At 43.4% G+C, this 14606-nt stretch overlaps 2 protein-coding genes and 1 pseudogene across 2 annotated transcripts; 2 read left to right on the forward strand and 1 right to left on the reverse strand.

The window, feature by feature from the left end:
• Nucleotides 1-1906: 1906 nt before the first annotated feature.
• Nucleotides 1907-7339, reverse strand: LOC137808808 (uncharacterized). The gene has a single exon (XM_068610089.1). The coding sequence runs from the start codon at nucleotides 7337-7339 to the stop codon at nucleotides 1907-1909; it is 5433 nt and encodes a 1810-aa protein (XP_068466190.1).
• Nucleotides 7340-9950: 2611 nt separating this feature from the next.
• Nucleotides 9951-14606, forward strand: part of LOC137839024 (probable ribonuclease P/MRP protein subunit POP5) — a 5317-nt pseudogene continuing 661 nt past the window's right edge.
• LOC137808809 (probable ribonuclease P/MRP protein subunit POP5) lies at nucleotides 10058-11857 on the forward strand. Its single transcript, XM_068610090.1, has 2 exons — nucleotides 10058-10235; nucleotides 11709-11857. Exons 1-2 carry the CDS (start codon nucleotides 10058-10060, stop codon nucleotides 11855-11857), a joined length of 327 nt encoding a protein of 108 aa, XP_068466191.1.

A 14606-nucleotide genomic window follows, 5' to 3' on the forward strand; every position in this document is an offset into this window, starting at 1 on the left:
GGAGTTCGGAAAACATATTCTACAAAAGGAATGTATTCCATTTTATTTAAGGGCATTTTCTTCTTTTTTTATACTGAAATTGGGAAGTAATTTTAAAACGTTTCATTGTAATTCAGTGTGTTGATTTTGTACAAACTATCAGCAACTGGAAGGAGAAGACCATTAAGCTCCATATACATGCATTCATAATGTGGGGCGTGAAGAATTTGCTGGTAAAAGACTAAATCGAGATACCATATGTACCTGTATGGATATTGGGGACTGAGTAATGTTGATCCACGTCGATACAAGGTGTCTTCTTCACTCTTGGTTGTCCTATTCTTCAAGTCTTCTTTCTCTTCGTGTGCTTCGGCCGGCCGGCGGGGGTACCTGCGATTGCACTCCGACGCTCAAGTCAGCGATGGTGCTCAAGTGAGAATTCTCTGATAGTATGGAAAACGTACCTTTTCACCCTTTTCAGAAGTCCCTTTAGTAGGTTGACCTGGGCCTTGGCCATGTGGGCCAATCAGTTGATGGTTAGAGACATGCTTAGTGGTCTTTGGGTCGTGCCTGGTGGTTTCCTGAAAACCAGGGGAGTGGTCTAGAGAACGTGTTTTTACTTCGTCAATGGTTGTTATAACTGCTCTTTTCTACACGTGTAACCACGTTCTGGATTAAATTAGATTTATTCGACATAAAACATTCGGTCGTATAAGACGCAGGGGTTTTTGTAATAATTTTACCATGAGAATCCTGCGGTCGTCCGGTGCCGACCGGTACACTTGCCCCCCAGGCTCGAGGTCATGGAAGGACGAAGAGTCGTATAAGACGCAGGGGTTTTTGTAATAATTTTACCATGAGAATCCTGCGGTCGTCCGGCGCCGACCGGTACACTTGCCCCCCAGGCTCGAGGTCATGGAAGGACGAAGAGTCGTATAAGGCTCAGGGGGTTATTGAAACAATGCGTGATAGCTGGCATCATTAATATGTGGCAGAGATGTGATGCATGGATGGTCGTGAATTAACTACCATGTAGGCTCCCTACGCGGGAACTGATAGCCCTTTACGGGTCGTCCAAGCAGTGGGTGGATCTAAATGGTGAGCACCTTCTTCTTGCGGTCGTTCGGCTGATAGCATATTTGTATCTTACCTTCGTGTTTGTGGTGCAGAAATTGTTGAGTGCTCAAGTTGAACAGCTGCGAGGGTTCATGTTGCGCATTAATTTAATTGAATTTCTGACCGAGTGAACGGTTAGTTAATTTAATTGAATTTCTGACCAAGATTGGTGAATAACGTTTAAGTTACAATTCGGATAACTTTCGTTATATCTTCCGATCGAATGAACGGTGAATTAATTGAATTTCTGACCAAGATTTGGTGAATAACGTTTAAGTTATAATTCGGATAACTTTCGTTATATCTTTCGACCGAATGAACGGTGAATTAATTGAATTTCTGACCAAGATTGGTGAATAACGTTTAAGTTATGATTCAGATAACTTTAGTTATGTATTCCGACCGAATGAACGGTGAATTAATTGAATTTCTGACCAAGATTGGTGAATAACGTTTAAGTTATGATTCGGATAACTTTCGTTATGTATTCCGACCGAATGAACGGTGAATTAATTGAATTTCTGACCAAGATTGGTGAATAACGTTTAAGTTATGATTCGGATAACTTTCGTTATGTATTCCGACCGAATGAACGGTGAATTAATTGAATTTCTGACCAAGATTGGTGATTTAAAGTTTAAGTTATGATTCGGATAACTTTCGTTATGTATTCCGACCGAATGAACGGTGAATTAATTGAATTTCTGACCAAGATTGGTGATTTAAAGTGCCTCGTTAAAACCTTCTCGGTAGAAAACCCTGCTTAGGGATAAAACTACCGAGCGAGGAAAGAGTGCACTAAGTTTATTCATCAACTGTAATAGAATTTGAGATGCGTGGCATTCCACGTTCTCGGTACAGATTTTCCTGACAAATATTCTAAGTAATAAGCTCCTCCTGTTGCTGTGTCGGAGATGCGGAACGGACCTTCCCAATTGCTTGAAAACTTTCCTCCATCCTTCCAGGCGTCGCTGCGCATGCGCCAAACTAGATCTCCTTTCTGATAGCTTCGTGGCTTCACTTTGGAGTTGTACCTTCGTGCTGCTCGTATCTTGCATGCTTCTTCCCTTATCTTGCATTTGTCCCTTAATTCATTGATGAGGTCGAGGCCGACTAGTAGACTTTCCTTGTTTAAGTCTAGGTCTAACGTCTGTCGGCGTAGTGAAGGCTCGCCGATTTCGACCGGAATCATGGCTTCTGTGCCGTACGTCAGGCTATAAGGTGTTTCTTGAGTTGTTGACTGGGGAGTACAACGATAAGCCCACAGAACCTCTAACAATTCTTCAGTCCAATTTCCCTTGGACGGGCCAAGTCTCTTCTTTAACTCATTGAGAATAACTTTGTTGGCGGCTTCCGCCTGACCGTTGGTTTGAGGGTGTTCGACCGAACTCGTTATATGTTTGATGTGAAGTTTCTCATAGAATTCAACTAGCCCACGGTCGGTGAACTGTCGACCGTTGTCTGTGATAATGATCTGAGGTAGGCCGAACCTGCAGACAATGTTTTTCCACACAAAGCTTTGTACGTTCCGGGCGGTGATGGCTGTTAGTGGTTCAGCCTCAATCCATTTGGTAAAGTAATCTATACCCACCAGTAGGAACTTGCATTGCCCTTTTCCGGGTGTGAAAGGTCCGATAATATCCATTCCCCATTTCACGAACGGCCAAGGGGATAGGATGTAGTGCAAGTGTTCTGGTTTTTGGTGCAATAAGGTGCCGAACTCTTGACATTTCACGCACTTTTGAACGTATTCAGTGCAGTCTCCCTGTAAGGTCGGCCAGTAGTATCCTGCTCTTAGAATTTTGGCGGACATAGTCCGCGCTCCTGAATGGGTTCCGCATATCCCTTCGTGTAACTCGGTCATTACATAAGTGACTTGTTCTGGACCAAGGCATTTTAGGAGGGGACGGGAATACCCTCTCCTGTAAAGATCTTCGCCAATCAGTATGTATCGGGCGGCTTGTAACTTCATCGTTTTCTCCAAATGTGGATCGCATACACCATCGGTAAGATATTGTTTTATGGGAGTCATCCAGTTAGGTTGGGTGTCAGTCGCCATGCATTCTTCGGTACCAACACTTGGTTTAGCCAGGGTCACGTGTATGGCCGACCGGTGGACGCCTTTCTTTTTTAGGGTAGCCAATCTCGATAGAGCGTCCGCCCTAGTATTATTTTCCCTCCGTACGTGTTGGAAGGAGATTTCTTTGAACCTGTTTAGAAGATTTTTTACGAAATGAAAATACTGTTGGAGTAATGTTTCTCTTACCTCATACTCCCCTGTAAGTTGTCCGACGACTAGACGGGAGTCGCTTTTACAAATTATATTTGTTATCTCCAATTCAATCGCCAGATGCAAACCTGCGATTATAGCTTCGTATTCGGCTTGATTATTGGAAGTTTTAAATTCAAATTTCATGGCTTGTTCGACAACAATCTCCCCTGGTCCTTCAAGTACAACTCCTGCTCCGGACGAACGACTGTTAGATGACCCATCTACGTATAGTGTCCATCGGGGAGTCCGTTCGGTCGGATAGGGAGTGAGTTCTGCTGTGAAGTCGGCGAGGGCTTGGGACTTGATGGCTCCCCTGGGTTGGTATTCGATGTGGAATTCTGACAGTTCGACTGCCCAACCTATCATTCGTCCGGCGAGGTCAGGTTTGGTGAGAATCTTCATAATGGGATAGTTAGTCCTAACAATGACCTTGTGATTTTGGAAATACATCCGCATCCGTCGTGCGGTAATGACCAAAGCGAAGGCAACTTTTTCGACCATTTGGTACCGGGTTTCTGCGTCATGTAAGACTCGACTTACAAAATATACTGGTCGTTCTTCCGCTTCAATTTCTTGTACCAGAGCGGAACTCACCGCTTCATTGGAGACGGCGAGGTAGACCACAATGGGTTCCCGTGCGTTCGGTTTCTGGATGACCGGTGGAGATGCCAGAAATGCTTTTAACTGTTGGAAATTTTGTTCACATTCATCTGTCCATTCAAATTTACTTGTCTTCTTCAGAAGTTTTATGATGGGTCTCGTTCGTTCGGCAAGCTTGGGTACGAATCGAGACAACGAAGTGAGACGGCCGACTAGTCTCTGGATCTCTTTGAGTCCGTTGGGACTTCGCATTTCGGTGATTGCCTTGCATTTTTCTGGATTAGCCTCTATACCCCGATGTGTGAGCATGAAGCCTAAGAACTTCCCCCCTTCTACGCCGAACGCGCACTTCTCCGGGTTTAAACACATGCGGTATTGACGCAAGGCTTGAAAAACCTCTTTTAAGTCAGAAACATGTTGTTCGCAAGAGTCTGATTTGACGACGATGTCGTCAACGTATACTTCTACATTCCGACCGATCATGTCGTGGAATACGTGATCCATGAGTCGCTGGTATGTGGCTCCTGCATTCTTGAGGCCGAACGGCATGACTTCATAGAAGAAATTATCAGAATCTGTTCTAAACGCGGTTTTTTCTCGATCACGGTGGTACATTTGTATTTGATTGTAACCTGAATAAGCATCAAGGAAACTTAAGATTTGATGACCGGCTGCACCGTCGACCAGCCGGTCGATAGTAGGTAGAGGATACGAGTCCTTTGGGCACGCCTTGTTAAGGTCTGTGTAGTCTACGCACATTCTCCATTTTCCATTCGTCTTTTTTACCATCACTACATTGGCTAGCCATGTCGTATAGTGGGCCTTTTGAATAAAACCAGCTTGGATTAGCTTGTCGGTTTCTTCTCGTGCGGCTTTGCGCCGTTCTTCACCTAGTTTCCTTTTCTTTTGAGCGATCGGCCTGGCCTCTGTATAAACAGACAATCGATGGGTAATCACATCTGATTTTACCCCTGGCATGTCTGCGGCCGTCCAGGCGAAAAGATCAGCGTTCTTTGTTAATGTTTTACCGATCGTCTCTCGGTCGTCTGGTTTGAGGGATGTTCCCATGTATGTTTTCCGGTCTTTGTCCCGAAGGAATATGGGTTGAAGATCTTCTCCTGCTTCCATTCGGGGATCATCCAGTCGAGGATCTAGATCGACTAAAGCGACCAAGTGTCTTCTAGATTCTCTTCCTCTGGAGCGTCTTTCTGTTGACCGACCTCTTCGCTCTGTGGTCCGTTCGGCTGACGTGGTATAAAGCCTTCGGGTCGGCTCCACCTTCAGGCTAGCTACATAACACTCTCGTGCTGTCTTCTGGTCTACATGCACGGTTGCTATATCTCCATTGACCGAGGGGAACTTCATAGCTAAATGAGGAGTTGAGACAATGGCTTTCAATCTGTTGATAGATGGTCGACCGAGCAAAATATTGTACGATGTATTGGCATTAACGAGTAGATATCGTATGTTGATGGTCTTGCTGAGGTAATCATCCCCGAACGTGGTGTATAGATCGATAAATCCTTTCGTATCCACTCTTTCCCCTGAGAAACCAACTATCTGCTCGTTGTAGGGTTGTATCTCTGCTTCTGGAATCTTCATCTTCTTAAACGTTTCCCAATATAGGATGTCGACCGAGCTACCCTGATCTACCAAAACTTTTGCAATTGCAAATTTATCTATCTCCACAGTTATTACCATGGGGTCATCTTGAGATGGATCGATTGCTGTGAAGTCTTCGTCAGTGAAAGTGATTGGTGGTATATGCGGTCGGCGTTGCGTGGGAGTCGAATGAACGGATTGAATTGCTCTCAAATGTTTTTTTCTTGCTGAATTAGAGCATCCTCCACCCGCAAAGCCACCTGCAATGTAATTAATTTCTTGAGGGGGCTGACCGAGCGACACCGGTCCAGCGATTGTATTGATGACTGTGCGAACTTTTTGTTTAGTTCGACTTCTACGTTCAGGGCTTTCGCTTTTAGGCCTCGTTCGTCTGATTGGACTTTCGCTTCTTTTTCTTCTGTTTGAACGATAGTGGTTGTCACGGGTCCGGTCGTCTCTTCGTCCCGAACGTTCGCGGGGATCATGATCACGCTGGGGTGACCTGGGTGCAGTGATGGTGGTTTTCACGAACTTGCGCAGATGACCGGCCTGGACGAGCTCTTCAATTTTATCTTTCAGTGCTTGGCATCCTTCGGTCGTGTGGCCATAGTTACGATGGTATTGGCAATGTTTACTGGTGTCGGCATTGGGAGGGGTTTGTGATGGCCTCAATGTCGGAATCAATTCAATCTGCAGTGCTTCGTCGAGAACCTTACCCCTTGGTACAATCAAGGGAGTGTAGTTGTGGAAACGGGGTCCCCCATTGGGGCGATGTCGTTCTCGGTCGGTCGGTATTGTGGGGGGACGAATTCCTTTGCTCTTGTCCGTGTTCTCAGCATAAGTTTTTCGATGATAGTCAATATGTTCTTCTATCTGCATGAACTTTGTTGCTCTTGTTCTTAATTCATCCATATTGCACGGAGGTCGTTTGATAAGGCTTTCAGTGAACCTTCCTGGTAGTATGGCCGAGACCAAATGATGCATGGCTATTTCTGGATTAAGATTACGAATGTTCATACACACTTTGCTAAATCTGTTCATGAATGTTCTCAATGATTCTCCCCTTTCTTGTTTGACATTTAGAAGAGACATGGAGGATGTCCGATGAGGTCTACTTGTGGCGTATTGCGTGGTGAACTTCAATTCCAAAGCGTCGAAGCTTGCAATGGAATTGGGTGGAAGGTCCGAAAACCATCCAAGGGGGCCTTCCCTGAGAGAGGTGGGGAAGACTTTACACCATACCGTTCGGTCGGTCGTGTAAAGGGTCATTTGAGTTCTAAATATATTCAGATGTTCGTCTGGGTCTGTGGAACCGTCGTAAAGGTTTATCGTTAGGCCCCTCCACTTGTCAGGGAGAGGAGTGGCTATGATGTCATCAGTGAACGGATGGCCTTTCGGGTTTGCTACCTCGTTTGGGGTTACTGGCTTCACACTCTGACGGGTGTGTTGAACGAGTGACGTGTGAGGTATAGCCTGGGCTATTGTTCTTGTTCCTGATTGGAACGGTGATGGAGAAGGTGCACGTGAATGCCCTTCGCGTTCAGATTGCTCAAGTCTATCCAACAATCTCTTGTTCTGTTCTTTCAATTGTGCTATCTCCTCTGCGTGTTGTTGACGCTCTTCTTCTCGTCTTTTCCTTTCTTCATCCTGGCGAAGTTGATCGATGACTCCTTTTTGGAGTAACTCCTGCATCTGAATCTGGAGGGTTTGTAGTATGGTCCTATGCTCTTCAGAGATATCATTGTTGTTGTTGTTTGCCGTTGAGCCCATCTTCAAGCGTTGGGATCTTTGGGTCTGGAAATAATGATTACTCGGCCCCACGGTGGGCGCCAATTGTACCTGTATGGATATTGGGGACTGAGTAATGTTGATCCACGTCGATACAAGGTGTCTTCTTCACTCTTGGTTGTCCTATTCTTCAAGTCTTCTTTCTCTTCGTGTGCTTCGGCCGGCCGGCGGGGGTACCTGCGATTGCACTCCGACGCTCAAGTCAGCGATGGTGCTCAAGTGAGAATTCTCTGATAGTATGGAAAACGTACCTTTTCACCCTTTTCAGAAGTCCCTTTAGTAGGTTGACCTGGGCCTTGGCCATGTGGGCCAATCAGTTGATGGTTAGAGACATGCTTAGTGGTCTTTGGGTCGTGCCTGGTGGTTTCCTGAAAACCAGGGGAGTGGTCTAGAGAACGTGTTTTTACTTCGTCAATGGTTGTTATAACTGCTCTTTTCTACACGTGTAACCACGTTCTGGATTAAATTAGATTTATTCGACATAAACAATTCGGTCGTCCGGCTAGAGGTCATGGAAGGACGAAGAGTCGTATAAGACGCAGGGGTTTTTGTAATAATTTTACCATGAGAATCCTGCAGCCGTCCGGTGCCGACCGGTACACCATACATTCCACGCTCTGCATAACCTTGCTAAGACTGGACTTATATATTAGCATGGTTATAATGTTTATAACTACTCCTCTTTTACGAGTACTGGATAATTTTCTTACAGAGCTGGAATTTATGGATTAGTTTTTTGTCGTTATTTTTCTCACAATACCAAATGACAACTAATACATTTTGAATGACAATTATTACAAAACAAAAGTTATAATTATAGATTTAAATAATGAAAATCTTTTTATTCCTACGTGAAAAACATTATATTTGGTTTAAATCACTTTTCATTAAAAGTATTAAAAAAATTAGAACATTAATTTTCCACCAATCATGAGTAACAAGTTGCAAATAACCTGAAAAATTTCAATGAGACACTAGTTGAAGGCCAAAATACTCAGTGTTCCAAAACTTTGATCTTGTTGAGACAAGAATTCATGCCATCAGAATCGGCAGTAGAGAATCGATCACCAACCATGAGTTTGTACTGTTCAAAGTCTCGGCCTCTCGGCCAAGTCTTCTAAGGTCTCGGCCTCTCGGTCGTCTCGGCCAACTCTTGTAAGGTCTCGGCCATACCGGTACACTTGCCCCCCAGGCTCAAGGGCAGATGGCATGAATTCTTGTCTCAACAAGATCAAAGTTTTGGAACACTGAGTATTTTGGCCTTCAACTAGTGTCTCATTGAAATTTTTCAGGTTATTTGCAACTTGTTTGCGTTCAATCACAAGTTGCCTCAAAATTCTTCTAGGTTAAATTTTAATCTCTCTAATCATAGGATATTTGTTCTCTCTGTGAGTTCAGTGCATTTCTGAGTTTACTGGTTATAGTAACTAGTGTATGTTATAGTTACAAGTTTCTTCCGTGAGAGAAGTGTCCTGGGAAAATATGTAAATTTGCGCCTTTGTAAAATAATACTAGATAGATTATTTCTGGTTATAGGAGACATAATTTGCGCCACCAAGTCTCAATGCTTGACCGACTGCCCTCTTCCGGCCGATCGCCAACCAAACTTGCTCGATTAACACCGCAAGTATTGGCTGAACGACTGCCCGCTTGTTCGATTAACATCGCAATTGCCGGCCGACCACCCACCAAACTTGCTCGATGACATTGCAAGTTTGGCCGAACGCCCCCTTGCTCGATTAACATCGCAAGTATTGGCCGAACGATTGCCCGCTTGCTCGGTTAACATTGCAAGTTCCGGCCGATCGCTCACCTAATTTGCTCGATTAACATCGCAAGTGCGGGCCGACTGCTCACCAAACTTGATCGATGACATTGCAAGTATTGGACGAACGCCCGCTTGCTCGATTAACATCGCAAGTACTGGCCGAACGATTGCCCGCTTGCTCGATTAACATCGCAAGTTCCGGCCGAATGCTCACCAAATTTGCTCGATTAACATCGCAAGTATTGATCGACCGACTTCCCGCTTGCTCGACTATCATCGCAAGTAATGGTCGGCCGCCCACTACATTTGCTCGATTAACATCGCAAGTAAGCTGGCCACCTATCCTTAGTTGTTCGATTAAAGATCACAATTAAATGGCCGATCGCCCGTACTTGTTCAATTAAATCACAATTAAAAGGCCGACCGCCTGAGTCCAACTTATTTGATCACACCCTGGGTCACGTCACACCTCGAGAAATGGAATAACCGCATGATCAAGGGAAACCGACCGACACCCATCATTAAAGACTCATCGGACATATCTAACACATCTGCCCTTGAGCCTGGGGGCAAGTGTACCGGTATGGCCGAGACCTTAGAAGAGTTGGCCGAGACGACGGAGATGCCGAGACCTTAAAAGACTTGGCCGAGAGGCCGAGACCTGATAAGGCTTGGCCGAGACGGCCGAGAGGCCAAGACCTTAGAAGACTTGGCCGAGAGGCCGAGACGAGGCCACACCGAGAAAACTTTGTGCTCTATCACAACTCAAAACACGTGTGCGCACTATTGGGCTTCATGACTCAAAGCCCATTAAAAGACCCGGCCCGTATTTCCTGATGTGACATTATCTTCCAGGGTTTCTTTTTCTTCCTTCCATCGATGCTTTGTGTTCTGGGAATTCGAATCTTCAATTTGCCTCAGCGCGAAGGATCATGGTGGGATTCAGAAACAGATACATGGTGATGGAGGTTTTTGTCAACCCTAATAGAGACAAAGTGGGCAATGATTCTATTATAATTACACAGTTTAATGTCTCCAAAGCTGTGAAAGACAGCCTTTTGGAGAATTTTGGGGAGTGTGGTTTGGCTTCATCGTTGGGATCATTCCAAGGTAAGTGCTAATTTGTTTGATTTCATGCTTTTTTTTTTTTAATTCTACACAATTTGATTTTGATCGTATTAACATTTGCTTTTTGTTTTTTGTGTACAGTTAAGTATGTGAATTCAATTACCCATGTGTGTATAATTCGCGTATCAAGAGAGGACTATCAGAAAGTATGATCTGCCATTACAATGGTCACAAACATTGCAAACTGCCCCGTCATGTTTAATTTGCTGGATTTGTGGATTTGTCTGGTAAACAAAAATAAAATCCTGCTTCGTTGGTTTTTTTTTGTTTAATTTCTTTGGAAATATATTGGAATTGAACAAGGGAGAAAAGAAAAAAAGTGTGTGCTAGATATGATCAGTGTTGTCAAGATCGCGAGTTAACTCGCCGATCTTGCGCTTTTACGATCTTTTTAGGCAAAAACGAGTTGGATAGGAGGTGGGATCAGACCCTCTCTGGATCGGAGCGATCCAGTGATCTAAGTGTTGGATCGATCTATGAGCTTCCGCGATCCATGACGCGGTCCAGAAAAAACCCTAATGCGCCGCTCGTGCTCGCCTCCGCCTTCGCGCACCACCGCAAACGTATGTTGTGACGTCGGCGAAGCATGAAGAAGGAGCTGTGGCGACGGCGCCGCGCATAAGGAAGGAGGAGTTGCGACGGCGCCGCGCATAAGGAAGGAAAAGATGCTGCAGCACATGCCTAAACCTAAATTTTAAGAGTCATAACTTTGGGCCTAAGGCCCATTTCAATTTTAACCTAATAAAACCTAATTCAAAATTTAAATATGGAATGTACTCTATTATGTGCAGCTGGAATCCTAAATAAAATTCACAGCTTCTGCTCTGGAACCCTAAATAAAATTAACAGCTTACTCAAACTTAGGTTTTTTAGGCCCATTTAAAAAATTACAATTATTTTTATCTCCAACACATTTTCTTATCCTAAATAAAAATCATAGCTGACTCAAAATTATGTATTTGGACCGTTTCATGAATTATCTTATGCATAGAAACTCGAATAGTAACTCTTCCGACTCGAGTTACGATCTCCGAGTTACGAGTTTTTGTTCCCTCTCCGATCCGGATCCGAGTTACGAGTTTGACAACATTGTTTGGGAGGGAAATTGGTTTGCAATAATTTGATATATGCAATTGTTGGGGTGACATGGACTGTGTGCTGCAGTCATATGTATATATAGATTAGTTATGCATTGCTTTTCTTACTTCCCAGTGCGGGTTAGGAGGGATAAGGATTTTATTTAAATCATTTATGCATTGTGTTGATGTATAAAGCATTATGTTTACAGCAATATGAATGAAACTCCAAAATTTTTTGGCATTTTTTATCAATTTGATTGCATCTAACTAGCCATTGGTCGTAAATGTGATTTAAACATTTTCTTTCGCTTAAAGATTTGATGTTTAACATAAAATTATTATAAATCCTGATATGAAATGTTAACTTGTGCTTCAGGAAGTATAAGGGCTTGTAAAAATGCTGCCTTGAAGTGTGAGGAATCAAAGTTTGAACATTACAAACTCATCGTTGGTGATCGATTCTCTACTGCCGATTCTGATGGCATGAATTCTTGTCTCAACAAGATCAAAGTTTTGGAACACTGAATATTTGGCCTTCAACTAGTGTCTCATTGAAATTTTTCAGGTTATTTGCAACTTGTTTGCGTTCAATCACAAGTTGCCTCAGAATTCTAGGTTAAATTTTAATTTCTCTAATCATAGGGTATTTGTTCTCTCTGTGAGTTCAGTGCATTTCTGAGTTTACTGGTTATAGTGTGTATGTTATAGTTACAAGTTTCTTCCGTGAGAGAAGTGTCCTGGGAAAATATGTAAATTTGCGCCTTTGTAAAATAATACTAGATAGATTATTTCTAGTTATAGGAGACATAATTTGCGCCACCAAGTCTCAATGCTTGGCCGACTTTTCGGCCGACCGAATGCCCCCTTGCTCGACTAACATCGCAAGTTCCGGCCGACCACCCACCAAACTTGCTCGATTAACATCGCAAGTATTGGCTGAACGACTGCCCGCTTTTTCGATTAACATCGCAAGTGCCGGCCGACCACCCACCAAACTTGCTCGATGACATTGCAAGTTTGGCCGAACGCCCCCTTGCTCGATTAACATCGCAAGTATTGGCCGAACGATTGCCCGCTTGCTCGATTAACATCGCAAGTTCCGGCCGATCTCTCACCTAATTTGCTCGATTAACATCGCAAGTGCCGGCCGACTTCCCACCAAACTTGCTCGATGACATTGCAAGTATTGGACGAACGCCCTCTTGCTCGATTAACATCGCAAGTTCCGGCCGAACGCTCTCCAAATTTGCTCGATTAACATCGCAAGTATTGACCAACCGACTTCCCGCTTGCTCGACTATCATCGCAAGTAATGGTCGGCCGCCCACTACACTTGCTCGATTAACATCGCAAGTAAGCTGGCCACCTATCCTTAGTTGTTCGTTTAAAGATCACAATTAAATGGCCGATCGCCCGTTCTTGTTCGATTAAAATCACAATTAAAAGGCCGACCGCCCTAGTCCAACTTATTTGTTCACACCCTGGGTCACGTCACACCTCGAGAAATGGAATAACCGCACGATCAAGGGAAATCGACCGACACCCATCATTAAAGACTCATCGGACATATCTAACACATCTTCCCTTGAGCCTGGGGGGCAAGTGTACCGGTATGGCCGAGACCTTAGAAGAGTTGGCCGAGACGACCAGAGGCCGAGTCCTTAGAAGACTTGGCCGAGAGGCCGAGACCTTAGAAGACTTGGCCGAGAGGCCGAGACCTTGGAAGGCTTGGCCGAGACGGCCGAGAGGCCAAGACCTTAGAAGACTTGGCCGAGAGGCCGAGACGAGGCCACACCGAGAAAACTGTGTGCTCTATCACAACTCAAAACACGTGTGCGCACTATTGGGCTTCATGACTCAAAGCCCATTAAAAGACCCGGCCCGTATTCCCTGATTTGACATTATCTTCCAGGGTTTCTTTTTCTTCCTTCCATCGATGCGTTGTGTTCTGGGAATTCGAATCTTCAATTTGCCTCAGCGCGAAGGATCATGGTGGGATTCAGAAACAGATACATGGTGATGGAGGTTTTTGTCAACCCTAATAGAGATAAAGTGGGCAATGATTCTATTATAATTACATAGTTTAATGTCTCCAAAGCAGTGAAAGACAGCCTTTTGGAGAATTTTGGGGAGTGTGGTTTGGCTTCATCGTTGGGATCATTCCAAGGTAAGTGCTAATTTGTTTGATTTCATGCTTTTTTTTTTTTTTTAATTCTACACAATTTGATTTTGATCGTATTAACATTTGCTTTTTGTTTTTTGTGTACAGTTAAGTATGTGAATTCAATTACCAATGTGTGTATAATTCGGGTATCAAGAGAGGACTATCAGAAAGTATGGTCTGCCATTACAATGGTCACAAACATTGCAAATTGCCGCGTCATGTTTAATTTGCTGGATTTGTCTGGTAAACAAAAATAAAATCCTGCTTCGTTGGTTTTTTTTTGGTTAATTTCTTTGGAAATATATTGGAATTGAACAAGGGAGAAAAGAAAAAAAGTGTGTGCTAGATATGATATCTCGTGGAAAAGGAAAATTGTGAAAAAATTGTGAAAAAAATTGTGCTATTGCTTTTTTTTTTTTTTCTATTCAGTTTGATCCTCATGTCTACGTGTATCAGAAAAAAAATGTATAGAGAGGTTAGCCCCTTGGAAGGATTTCATTACCCTGGAGGGTCTGCTTTGTGATCATACCATAAACAAATTGGTCCAGATTTCGATTTAGAATCCTGTTATTTGCGGCACTACTGTTGTCAGAAAACCTTTGTTTATTATGCTGTCGCTCGTCTTTATCTTTCAACAACAAAAGAATGACTTCGTATTTTCATAACTTGTACATTTACGATGAAATTTATTATTTCAATAGAATGCTGAGCCTATCTTGCTATGGGGTTATGATTTACGATGAAATTTATTATTAAAACAAAGCTACTAATTGTGAAAACAAAAGACCTCAGGGTACCAATGTGAAAACAAAAGACATCAGGGTATCAATGTGAAAACAAAAAGCATGTGTATTATAACTATTGAAAGAAAATTGAGGTTTTGGATATTAGGCTTCCTATTATGAGGGGAGTGGAGCTTTGGGAGGGAAATTGGTTTGCAATAATTTGATATATGCAATTGTTGGGGTGACATGGACTGTGTGCTGCAGTCATATGTATATATAGATTAGTTATGCATTGCTTTTCTTACTTCCCAGTGCGGGTTAGGAGGGATAAGGATTTTATTTAAATCATTTATGCATTGTGTTGATGTATAAAGCATTATGTTTA

This window comes from Phaseolus vulgaris, chromosome 3, assembly GCF_000499845.2.
Source record: "Phaseolus vulgaris cultivar G19833 chromosome 3, P. vulgaris v2.0, whole genome shotgun sequence".
Classification (NCBI taxonomy): domain Eukaryota; kingdom Viridiplantae; phylum Streptophyta; class Magnoliopsida; order Fabales; family Fabaceae; genus Phaseolus; species Phaseolus vulgaris.